Source organism: Neofelis nebulosa, chromosome 1, assembly GCF_028018385.1.
Source record: "Neofelis nebulosa isolate mNeoNeb1 chromosome 1, mNeoNeb1.pri, whole genome shotgun sequence".
NCBI lineage: Eukaryota > Metazoa > Chordata > Mammalia > Carnivora > Felidae > Neofelis > Neofelis nebulosa.
The window spans coordinates 60,706,544-60,719,053 of NC_080782.1; the positions used below are offsets into that span (position 1 = coordinate 60,706,544).

The following is a 12,510-nucleotide window of genomic DNA, read 5'->3' on the forward strand; positions in this document are numbered from 1 at the left end:
CTCTCTTCTACCCTTTTGCTCATTAGCTTTGGCCATTCCTTCTACTCACTCTTTAGGGAGAACTTTTTCAAAGGACAAGCATTCCACACTTAAACGACTGCCTTCCCCCTCCCCAGACTGGTGCTGAGTCACCCAGGAAAGCATTTTGTGACTTCTTTCCTCTTTGCAGAATTGTGATCTCATTTGAGGTCCTACCTAGCAGATCAGTGATGGGCTGGCTGGATCCATCAGAGTGGTTTGTGGAAGGGAAGGTCAACAGTACCCTCAGGTCCTTTGTAACAAACACAAATAACTAAAATCCTGTGCAAATACAGCAACTTGCTAAGAGGATGGGTGTGTGTGTGTGGGGGGGGGGTACCTGTGTGCTGTCATTTTCTCCCATCATTAACTGGCCCCCTCTCTTTATGAAAATAATTTTTGACCCTGTTGTTTCATTGCCCCCCCTTTCTTCAGTCTGTTGATATCTGGAAACAAAAACAAATAGCAATGGAAATCCACCAAAGCCTAGAAATTAATGAAACCCATCTGCAACAAAGAGAGGCCATTGGTAATGACTTGGGGAAACCATAGAACCTCAAAGACTTTGGAGACATTTTATTAACAGAAACCAATGCTGTCTCTCTGCCCTTGTCTTGGCAAATGACTTAGCCCAGTAGTTTTCAATATTAAAAAAAAAAAATCACCTTACCCTTCTGTGAGAGCTCGAGCTTTCTCCAAGTCTTGGATTACATTCAAAAGGACTTTAATTTTCTCTTGGTTCGAATGCAGAGATTCCTCCACGGACTGTAGCCTGCCTTGGAGATCACAGAGCTCCCCCCGTGCCAGGTGAATTGGATTAATCCCACCAGTCTCTCTGCTGCTCTGCAGTGTGGTCTCCCTCCTTGGAAGAGGAGCTGGGAGGTGACTGTTTCCTGAACAATTTGGAAAGTCCTGGGTGTCTGACTGGGTGGGGTTCTTTGCCATCTGCTCCTGACACATGGGGACAGATTTTGACACACTGTTAGTTTTGAGTGACAGCAGATCCTGGTGATTGTTGTTCGATGAAGAATAGTCTGAAGCCCCTCCTGGATGGGCTGGCTGGCTGTGGGAGCCTGGTGAGGGGGAGCGGTGAGTCCGTGGAGGTGAGGGAACACATGTTTCCTTTGACCGAGATGACAATGGTCCAAGGTCTTTGTCATCAGAGTTGTCTTTGGGCAAAAGCAATTCGGGTTTAAGTTTCCCTGTGCCTGGCATGTGGCTGGCATCGCTGGTGGCATTTAAGCAGGAAGGGGATCTTTCTGAATCTGATAGTGGCACTGTTCTCCCATCACCTGGACATATGTCAACCAAAGGATGTATGGAGTTGCTTATATCACCTGACCTGTCTGGGCTGAAAGTGGACTTTCTAGCTGCCCAGGTAGGACTGTGGTAAATATCATCGGGGACCTGAATGGCAGCAGTTGCTTTCTCTGAGGCCCTCCAAGCCCCTGCTTCCAAGCATATGCTAATAGGCCCATTGCTTTGCACCTTGGACATTCTAGGAGGAAATGGATGAGACACTTTGACCCTTCGAGGCCCATCCTCAAGATGTTGAGCTAATCTTAAGTAGGCAAGGTCAGAGGACACAATGTCCTGTTCAGAGAGGTTGCCGTTGACCTGGATGGCACTTTGGGATGCTGTTGGCATTTCTACCAGGGACTTGCTGGCTGTGAGTCTCTTCCTTTTGAAAACTGGGAAATGCTTCCTGAGACTGGGGGAGGTTTGGATCGCAATGTTCCGAAAGCCCCCTGCCTTCTGGGACCTGGGGAAGGAGAGTGAGTAGGTGGGAAGGTGATGGTGCCTGGAGGCTTGAGTCTTGCCCATCGCACCTGGGTCCTCAGAAGTCTGGACATCAGCCTCAGCTAGGCCAGGTGGAGTCTTACTGGTCCCATCTTCCTTGAATCGAACCTGTTGAGATTTGCTCCTGCGGTGGTGGGGTTCCTTCACAAACTCCACTGACTCTAGGCTGTTACGCTTTAGAAGCACAGGCCGCACTTTCATATTTTGCTGGGCCATTGAGCCTCAGTTGAGAGGATTGGGACCGTACACTTCTCCGGGGCACATTTCCTTAGGTCTTTGGAGCAGCATCTAATGATGGCATCTCAGGCATGGAGATCTGCCAGCCAGGATGAAGTGGTCCTCTCCTCTGTGTATGGGAAGCTCTGTTGGCCATTCCCAGACAGTAGATTCTACTTGAGAACTAGCTGTAATGCTCCCCCTGCAGTTAAAATACTATTTCATTGCGGTGGTAATTGCCACTTAGATAAACAATGAGTTAGGCTAATCATTAAACATCTGATCTACCAAGAGAGCTGGTGGGCTGTTTATCAAGAGAGGCTGGCAGGCGGTTCTGATCCTGGAAGAAGCTTGCTGTCTTGAACAAAAAGACAACAAAAGTACCATTTAGGGGATAGCGCCAGACTCCCAATGTGTGAATTCCAAAAGAAACCTGCTACGTCTGGAACATACAGCTTCCTTTCCCGGAGCATCAGTTTCCACTGTAAAACTATAGGAAACTTAAACACGTCTTCTTTCCATAGCATGTAAGCAGACAGGGAAATCAGTGACCTGGGGGCTGGCTTCTTTGATGATACATGGTGCCCCTAAGGGAACATCCCCATTTGTGTCAATCACAAGTTCCTCCTTTGGGGCCATTGTTTTCTTTCATGCTGTTTCCCTTTTTGTCACAAAACTCAGTGCTGTGTGACCATGACAGGATTGAGGCATCCGAGGGCATTCAGAGGGCAGAGACCCTGTCGGAGTGTCTTGGCTGAAGTTCACATGTAGGCAAAGTGAGCCACGTCTGCAGCCTCTGGGAATTTGAGTGAGAACTGAGCTCACTGGGCCTGGGGGCAGGGGTCTGAGGCCTGGCAGTCCTGCCAGCCAGCAAGGAGCGTCTGAAAGGGAAGAGAGAATAGTTGTAACTGAGAATGAAGTTCAGACCTGGGTTTCTCTCCCAATCCCAGCATCCTCGCCTAGTGCTTTTGAGTGGGTGCTCTAGGAGTAAGTCAGCTGCACCACCCCTCTTTCCAGTCCCCTGGTGCGGCAACCACCTTGTGGCCACAAAGCCTGGGAACAAAATGCCTGTCTGCCTGGACCATTTCCTCCTCCCACTCACTCCCAGGCACCCGTCAGCCAGCTCCTATTCATCTTTGCAGTCCCAGCTTACGTGCCACTTCCTCTGGGAGCCTTTCCAAGGACTCCTCCCTCATATACACCTTCAGTGCTAGACCACAGCAAGACCCATTATACCTTCTCAGCACATCCTTCACAACACAAACTGCAGCTGTCCTAAAAGAACCATTTGTGTCTGCATGTATTTAGGTATGTCTTCCTCACTAACCTGTAGACTCCAGGATGGCTGGGGATGGAGCCTTTTTTTTTTTTTTTTTTTTAACTGCATGGATGTTTCCAGCCTGATTCTAGGCTCACTTTGGGTGTATAATGAGCATTTGTTGAAAGAGTGAATGGCTAAGTAAAGGATCCCCTGGAAGCAAAGGAGGCCTGGGCATAGTACGGAGGTCCTAGGGCATCCTGCCAGTGCAACAGGGTGCTGAGTCTTCTCTGCTTTGACTGTAACATTTACTTAAGGACAAGATTTTCCCCTAATGTCTTCATTTTTCAGTTGCTTCCCAGAAGATAAATGTGCATAAAATTATCCATGGAAGGTGTACTTTGTAGTAAAAACATTTACCATTTATTGAACACTTACTTTTACCATACTGAGGTCTTTGCATGTATTAATCATAATAGCTAGCATTTACTAAGTGCTTACTAATATGCCAGATGCTGTGTGGTTTTTTTTTAATGTTTATTTATTTTTGAGAGACAGAGTGCAAGCAGGGGACAGTCAGAGAGAGAGGGAGACGCAGAATTTGAAGCAGACTCCAAGCTCTGAGCTGTCAGCACAGAGCCTGACACAGGGCTTGAACCCATGAACTGTGAGATCATGACCTGAGCCGAAGTCGGACGCTTAACTGACTGAGCCACCCAGGCATCCCTACCAGGTGCTGTTTTAAGCACTTTACAAGATATAACTTTTCAATTCCCTACCCTAGAGAGGTGGATACTCTCATTTTCCCCATTTTACAGCTGAAGCTGAGGCTCAGAAAGTTTAAGTAACTTGCCCAAGGACACACAGCTAATGATAGCAGCGTCTGAACTTAGTCTGTGCTCATCACCTCTACACTCCATTGCCTCTCCAATATTGCATCATCTCACTTAATCCTTAAGTGTGGGAACCCCTGTTGGACTGAGGAGGAAACTGAGGTTCAGAGAGGGTAAGTGCTCAGTGAAGCAGCTGAGATGTGAGCCTGGGAGTTCACAATTCCAAGGCCTGTGCTCTTACCCATGAGGTTTTGAAGTTGCCCCCTTGGGGTCTTCCTGGTCTGTAAGGCAGGTTATATCTGTGATTTGAGAACAGAGTTTGAAGGCCTGTGCAGGTCTGGAGAGGTGCAGGGAGCTGTCCCCTGGCCTGGCCATGGCAAAGAAAATCTGTTTTCTCTAAGTCCAGTGGATCCCACAGCACTGGGATGAGACAAATTTGAATGTTGCCTGGGTTGACTAAAGGATTTTAAAGGAAAATAAATGTGCTAAGTATTTGGGTATCTTTGATTGAGTATTCTGTCTGTGGTGTCCAGTCAAGAATTATTAGATAATGCCCATGGCAATTTTGGCTTTCCAGCCTCCCAACTACCTTGAGAAAGACTAACTAAGCCTGTGGGGCTGGAGCCAATGAGTGGCAGATCTGAAAGGGAATAGGATCCATCTGTAATGCTAATGAGTTGGCCTGAGGCCCTACAATGACTCTTCACATTCTGAATATACCTTAGACCTGAGTTAAAACCCCTGTCCCTTCCTGGCTAAAGGGTTTGGGGTAATACTTATCCTGTCTGAGCCTCATTTTTTTTTTTCATCTGTTAAAATGCAGGTGATGCTCACAGCATAGACACAGATGCAGGAGTTTGATGAGAGAAGTCAATGAGACATTTATGCAAATCTCTCAGGACAAAGCTAGGCCTACAGTAAGCAGTCAGTATGGGTTAGCTGTTGCTATAAATACTGTCCTCTTCATCTGCAGCCAGGTTTCCTTGTTGTGAGTGCCAGAACCACTATCCACAGCTTTTTCAGAGCAGGTAGAACCACTCTTGGGACAGAGAATGGACAGTGTTTGGGGGAATTACCTCACACTTACCCTGCCTATCTGAAAAGCAGGGCTGGCTTCTGGGAGCTGCAACACCACACTACTCTCTGGGAAGATAGCCCTGCTGGTGATGGGTTCCCATCTCACTCAGTATGACAGTCCCAAACAACTCCACTTTTGTAATCAGTTTCATGTTTCAATGACTGCAGAATTTTTAGGTCTGGAAAAATTCAGTAGTCCATCCCTTTATTCCATGACTAAGTCCTCTCTGCATCATCCTTGCATGCAGCAAGTAAGCCTACCTGGTTACCTATAATGACAGGGAGCTCACTATTTAATCTCATAGTTGATCATAATTATTACAATTTTTTTTAATGTTTGTTTATTTTTGAGAGAGAGAGACAGAGCAGGGAATGGGTGGAGAGAAAGGGAGACACAGAATTCAAAGCAGGCTCCAGGCTCTGACCTGTCAACACAGAGACCGCTGTGGGGCTTAAACTCATGAACTGCGAGATCATGGCCTGAGCTGAAGCTTGACGTTTAACCGACTGAGCCACCCATATGTCCCAATAATAATTATTAATCATAGCAAATATGTATTAAAAACTTATTATAGCCAAGCACTATGTTAGCACTTGACATTTAATCCTTAAAATGGCCTTCTGTATGTGATCCCCATTCTGCAGAATGAGCAATTAAGACTTGTGAGGTTAAGTCACCTGCCTGAAACTGCACAGCCCATACCCTTAATGTTTGTGCTGCGGAGTCTAGATATTTGTATGTCTACTTTTGTGGATTTCTTTGCCTGATTGTCCAGTGTCTTCTTCCTCTCCTTAACTATTCATTAGCTCTTCATTCTGGGTAACTTAACTCACTTAGGCTACAATTGGCTGAAGCTGGTTTTCATAAGAGCTAATGTTTAGTGAACATTGATTATGTGACAGGCATTGTATAAGTGTTTTTCATTTACTGTAGTCCTTAATCCTCACAACAATCTTAGAGGCAAATGCTATCTGTCCCTAATTTTATAAATGAGGACACTGATGCACATGAGGTTAAGTGATTTGCTATGTCGCTCACCTGGTAAATGATGGAACTGACATTTGAACCCAAGGACTGATCCTGGAACACAGGCTCCTAACCACTGGTCCTTCCTGCCTTCTCCAGGACTGGGGAAGGACTAAGCTTCTTGTGTAAGGCTGTCAGACAGGTTTCATTTTCCTCTATATTTTCCTTCTAAAAGTCACCCATTATTCTAGTTTAGCCCTGCTTTTTCTTTTCTTTTCTTTTTCTTTTCTTTTCTTTTCTTTTCTTTTCTTTTCTTTTCTTTTCTTTTTTCTTTTCTTTTCTTTTCTTTTCTTTCCTTTCCTTTCCTTTCCTTTCCTTTTCTTTTCTTTTCTTTTTTAAGTGTTTATTTATTTGAGAGAGAGATAGAGAGCAATTGGGGGAGAGGGGAGAGGCAGAGAGAGAAGGAGAGAGATAATCCCAAGCAGACTCCACAGCTGTCAGTGCAGAGCCCACATCCACAGAGCTCGAACCCACAAAATGTGAAATCATGACCTGAGCAGAAAATAAGAGTCAGAGGCTTAACCAACGAGCCACCCAGGTGTCCTGCTTTTTCTAGCCCTGCTTTTCTACCCTTTTCTAGCCCTGCTTTATCTACAGGAAATTTATGTACCCTTTCTTTTGATATTTAAAAACAGTTGGTTTTCCATTTTTAAAGGTATTACATGTTCATTGTAAAACTTCAAATAATGTATATAATAAAAAAAAAAAAAGGAAGGACAAAAAATCACCTAAAATCTCACCATCCAGAAAGAGCCAGTAGGTATCGCTGATTTGGTAAAGTTCATTCTGTGCATCTTGCTGGTACCATCTGCACATTCATTGCACACATACTGCATACACTTGCAGGTTTACAGGAAGCCTTTTTTTTTTTTTTAACCAAACAGCATGGAGGAAGTTCCACATTAAAGCATATAGATTCACACCATTCTTTTAGGTAGGCTAATAGGACTCTGTTGTCCTATTGTCTGGTTATACTATGATCTATTTAAATAGTATTTTTGTGTGTGTGAATATTTAGGTTGTTTCTAAATAGTTGGTTTTATTAATGCTGTAAATAAAATTTTTTAAGTATGTGAATCTTGGAACATGATTTCCTTAGAACAAATTCTAGAACAAGAATTAGTGGGTCTAAGTACTCATAGATTTTACATTTTATTGATATTACCCCTTTTCCTTCCAGAAAGTTCTACTATGCAATTCCACCCTTACTGCATGAAAAGGACTTTTACCAGAGTCTCTTTGTCGCTGTGTTTGGTCAGTCTGATGATTTTTTTTTAAGGGCATAGTTTGCCAATCCCTGCCAATAAAATGGGAAAGAATTATATATCATTATCCACATTATGGAATTTAAGATTGGGCATTTTTCCATATATTTATTGGTTTTATACTACATTTGGAATGAAAAGTTGAAAATGACAATTTGAATAATTAAGTTAATGTGGAAATCGTTGTGTCCTAGACATAACCTAGGAAGCTTAGTAAATATAAAAATTTCCACTTTTAAAAAATTGCTTGTTTATATTCAATTCTTCTGCTCCCAATTCCCATCATGACCTTTGCACAGATGTCCTGGTGAGTACACCTGGTTAAAAGGAATCACCCTCTGTAGGCCTCAGGTCTTCACAGGCTCCTAGCTGGCTACTAATTGATAGGGAGTTCCCTAGCCTTGGTATTTAGGGCTTAATTAATATCTTGTCCAGAGTCCAGAATGGTTCCCCAGAGATATTGCAGTAGTCTGTTGCACGCCCAGTGATTGGGAGTTATTGCTGATCTCTGCAACACTTTATTTCTTCCTCCCTTGATTATTGACTTATGGAACACACACTGACTATTTATGTTCCAGCCATGCCTTTGGTCCACTTTTGATAGTCCTCATGAAATAAGTGTCCATTTAGTAGGAATAGAAACATTTAGTACAATATCTGTAGGTTAGAAACCTTTCTCTAGAATAGACTCCTAGTCCTCTTCTCTGACATGTAATTAAGCTATACAGTAAAGGGTTAAGTGCCTAGGCTTTAGATGATGATTGACTGGGGGTAGAATCTTCCATTTCATGACTGTTGACCTGGAACAAGTGACTTGGCCTTCATAAAATCAGAGTTGTTGTGAGGATTAAATAAGATTATCTATATTAAATAGCACAGTCAATGTGAGCTCATCAGATAGCTTTCAACTGGAGACCATGGGATACTGGTGACTGGGCCTTGGCTCACTTACTTTTCCTTGGGGAAATAAACTGTAGGTAAATATAGAGGAGGAAATGTACAATACAGCATTCCCAGGAATCTTGTCCATTTCCCTGCATCTCCATGCTTTCTCTACCACTTTGGCATTACACTTGTCTCCCTGTGCCATGATTATCTGCTGACCTTCAGCCTCCTCAATTAGACTACAGGCTCCTTGAAAACAGAAGGTGGTCATAGTCACTTTCAACCCCCAGCCCTTACCTCCAGCTTGACACAGAACTGGTGTTTACTTCTTGTCAAAGCAATGAATATAATCCATATTACCTAATTTGCCTTAGCTTCTATGGCATGGAATAGTTGTCTTGGAATAAATACTTGTGCAACTAATTAATTAAGAGAAAATTAATTAATTCACTTCCCAATTGCTTTTGCTTTTAATGATAAATTATCAATGATGTATCATCAGTAGGTCTCTGGGGCAAATGAAATGTCTGTCCTTCAGTGTACTATATTTGCTGTATTTACGACTCAGATTGAATTTGGTTAAGCTTTATTGAGAACACATTATAACTTGGGCACTGTGATAAACATTGTGGAGTTTACAAAAAAGAGTAATTCTTGATCCCCATTGTAGCACTAAGGAGGTAGCTGATAATGCCTCCTCATATGGAATGAATCTCTTGGAAGTGGTACAAAATGTTGTACAGAGTTGGGGATGACTTGGAGGAAGGTATTTGGTTCATTTTATATATTCAAATCCTGCTTCAAGTACCAGGAGACTTTACATTTTAAATAGGGTTGGACTTCATCCTCTAGGCCAGGAGTCAGCAGTTTCTCTCTCTCTCTCTCTCTCTCTCTCTCTCTCTCTCTCTCTCTCTCTCTCTGGCTCTAAAGGGTCAGATAGTAAATACTTTCAGCTTTCCTAGCCATACGATCTCTGTTGCACCTGTTTAACTCTGCTGTTATGGTAGGAAAGCAGTCACAGACATGGCTGTGACTGTATTCCAGTAAAACTTAATTTATAATATAGGCAATGGAGCAGATTTGGCCTGAGGTTTGCCACCTCCTGCTTTAGGTAATGGGGAGTCACTGATGGGTTTTGAGCAAGGGAGGCTTGATTAGATTTTTGTTTTTCAGAAAAGGCTCTATTTGCTGATACATTGCCATCTCCCTTCTCCTTCTGTACTTAGAGTCAGCAATAATAACCCTTACTATTTATACCATACTTTACCACTTACAAAGCATTTTCAAATTCCATGTAATCCCTACTAGGAAGGTTGGGAAACATCACCCCTGTTTTAAAGAAGAGGAATCACTTCCAGAATAATTACTTGTCCTAAGACACAGAGGTGGAGCTGGAACCCAAGCTCCCTTGATGCCAGCTTGGATCCGGTGGAGAGCACCAGTCCCCACCCTACCCCCTACTCCATTTCGACTGCCAGATGTCTATTTTATGCATTGGTCATTTTCTGCCAGCTGAAGGATACATTTGTAAAAGGAAGGAATATGTCTCATATTCCTTTTATATTCTTCAAAGTATGAGGCATAGTGCTGAGTTTTTTGGGAGACACTTCAAAAATAATTATTGATCACTTACCACTAGATCTTGTGGTTCTTCACATCAAAGTTTAGATTCCCTTCCATTTACATTCAGTTAACTGCTTGGTCAGATCTGTTGGTGTGCATTATTGCATACCTATCTGAAATTAAAGAATTAATGTTTGTGGCCCAAGTCTTTGTCTTTCCAATTGAGAACTGCCCCAGCAGCCTTCTCAATAAGGAACAGAGAGTTGGTACATTTTGGGGCCTATTTGAATCTACACTTTCCCACAAATGGTCAAGAAGTTAAAGGGAATTGGCTTTATTTTTGCCTTCTGGAATTACTAAGCATAGGTGTACTTGGGCAAAATTAGACACCAAAAGGTGAGGTTAAGATCAGAACTCATATATTTGGAGTCTAGAAAGGTATTGGATATGTAGCGATCACGAAATCTTTTTCTCATTTTTCAATGTGCCACGTTTGACCTTTTCTCACAATTTCTACTACTTATTCTCATGTCTCCACCATCTATCATCCATACCAACAAAGAAAGGTCTCCATTTTGCCCCCTTTACCATCTATCCACCACACAGCAGCCAGAGTGATCTTTATAAAGTTTAATCAGATCACATCAGAGCTCTCTTTGAAACTCCCCAAAGATATCTTACTGCATTTAAAGTAAGGTCCCAACTCTTTACAAAATCTGCAAGAACCTACAGCATCTTGCCTCGCCTGTGTTCCTCATTCCATCTTATGTCATACCACTTTCACCTTTGCTGTCTATGACCTGGATCCTCCAGTCCTGGACATGCTGGATTCATTTTTGTCATCTGGTCTTTGCACTGGCTGTTCATTTCGTCTAGATTGCCCTTCTCCCAGATCTTTCCAAGGCTGAACTTGCACTGATGTAGCCTCAGCTCCAAGAATGTCCCAAGGGCCCTCCCTAATCTCTTCTCTATCCTCCATGTCCTCTGTGGCCACTACCCTGTTTTATTAGATTGTTTATTTATTTGTTGATTGTCCCAATTTATTGAGAACCTCAATAAGCATTTATTAGGTGAATGACCAAATGAATTCTTATCATTAGAGTCTTTAAGGACTCATACAACCTTAGAAACAGAACAGAGAGCTTTAAAACTTTAGACCTTGGAGAGTATCTCATTCAATGGCTTTCATATCTTCTTTGGAAGTGAAATAATATTTCTGAATTCAAGCTTAAGTCCAATCCCAATATCTGAGACAGAATAAAGCTAGAAAGTTTTAAAATAAAGAATAAAGTTCTAGAAAAGGGGGGATGCAGTGCACCCCCAGTCACTCTGAGCCACACCCTGGAATCCTAGGGCTCCAAACAAGCCCAAGTTGAAAACCACTGAGTCAAACCCCTTCATTCTGCAGATGGGGAAACTGAGGCTCTGAGAAGTTCTCCTCTACCCATAAACTCTTCAAAAAGAAAGGGTTTGTATCCCAGCCCCCACTATGACTCCTGACACAGAGCAGGAGCTCAGGGAACATGTGTTGAGCTGTTCAGGTGATATACTAACTTGAAGGCAGAAGTGGAACTGGATGCCATTCTGGAGCTCTGTTCTCTAATGCAGCAGTGAGGATGGTGGAAGGATCATGACTTCCATCTGGCTCAGGTTCAGGTGCCTTACTTGGAACTGGACCTAGTGGACAAAACCAGCTTCATGCTCCCAAAGACCTTTCACGTGGATGAGGAAGCCACCAATGCTATTATTTGGTTCCAAACCCCAACCCTCTGATTACATTTGTCAAAGAAAGCTGGGAAGATAGTCTTGCCATCTCCCTCTACATCCTCTTCATTCTTAGTCTCTTTCTTCTCCCTGCTATTCCTTTTTTTAAAAAATTAGAAAATGTTTCAGGCATGCAAAACAGCATGGAGGAGAGTGTAATGAACATAAACAAAAAACACAGCCTAGTTTCAAAAGAAAATGTTACAAATCCAGCAGAAACCTTTCCCCTCTGTTCCTTCTCCTCTCTCCTTTTATTCCCTTCTCCTGCCTTCCCTGTGTCTCCTCTTTTGTTTACTCTTGCCCTTCTCTCCTGATTTCTCTCCCCATCTTCCCCCCCAATCCTCTTTGCCCTGCCACCTTTCTTGCCCCCTTCTGCATCACATTTCTCCTTCCTTATCCTTGTCCCTTTCTCCTTTTCTTCTCTTCCTCATTATCCCTTTCTCTTGCTTCTTCTCTCCTGCATCTTTAATAAGTTCTCGTGGGTCAGTGACTCATTCATTTGGCTGTTCAGTGTTAAGGGTAGGAACTCCGTATCTCTTGGAATTGCCTCTCCTACAAACCTTAGGGTACCTGCCCTTACGAGGATAGTTGTTTGGTCCACATGTCCTCGTGGCTAGAGGCACTGGATCCTTCTGCTGCTACTTCTGAAAGGTCACCTCCAGCCTGCCTTCTCTAGGGTAAAAGTTTTACTACCATCAGATGCAAGTTATGGCCATTTTGTCCAGCTTTTTCTCATAGAGGAAAGAGCAATAGCCCAATATACCTCTATATTTTAGTCAGCATTTCCAGAAGATTTTTCTGATA

At 43.0% G+C, this 12,510-nt stretch overlaps 2 protein-coding genes across 8 annotated transcripts in view; one reads left to right on the forward strand and one right to left on the reverse strand.

Moving 5' to 3' along the window:
* Positions 1 to 12,510, forward strand: part of DOCK2 (dedicator of cytokinesis 2) — a 417,694-nt gene that overhangs the window by 219,111 nt on the left and 186,073 nt on the right. The window lies entirely within an intron of this gene.
* The window catches only part of INSYN2B (inhibitory synaptic factor family member 2B), a 120,777-nt gene that overhangs the window by 18,792 nt on the left and 89,475 nt on the right, over positions 1 to 12,510 (reverse strand). For all 5 annotated transcript variants that reach the window (XM_058723180.1, XM_058723177.1, XM_058723164.1 and 2 more), the window contains one exon: positions 689 to 2,915. In XM_058723180.1, coding sequence (XP_058579163.1) covers positions 689 to 2,034 — 1,346 coding nt within the window. In that variant the 5' untranslated portion in view covers positions 2,035 to 2,915. The remainder of the gene's footprint in view (positions 1 to 688; positions 2,916 to 12,510) is intronic.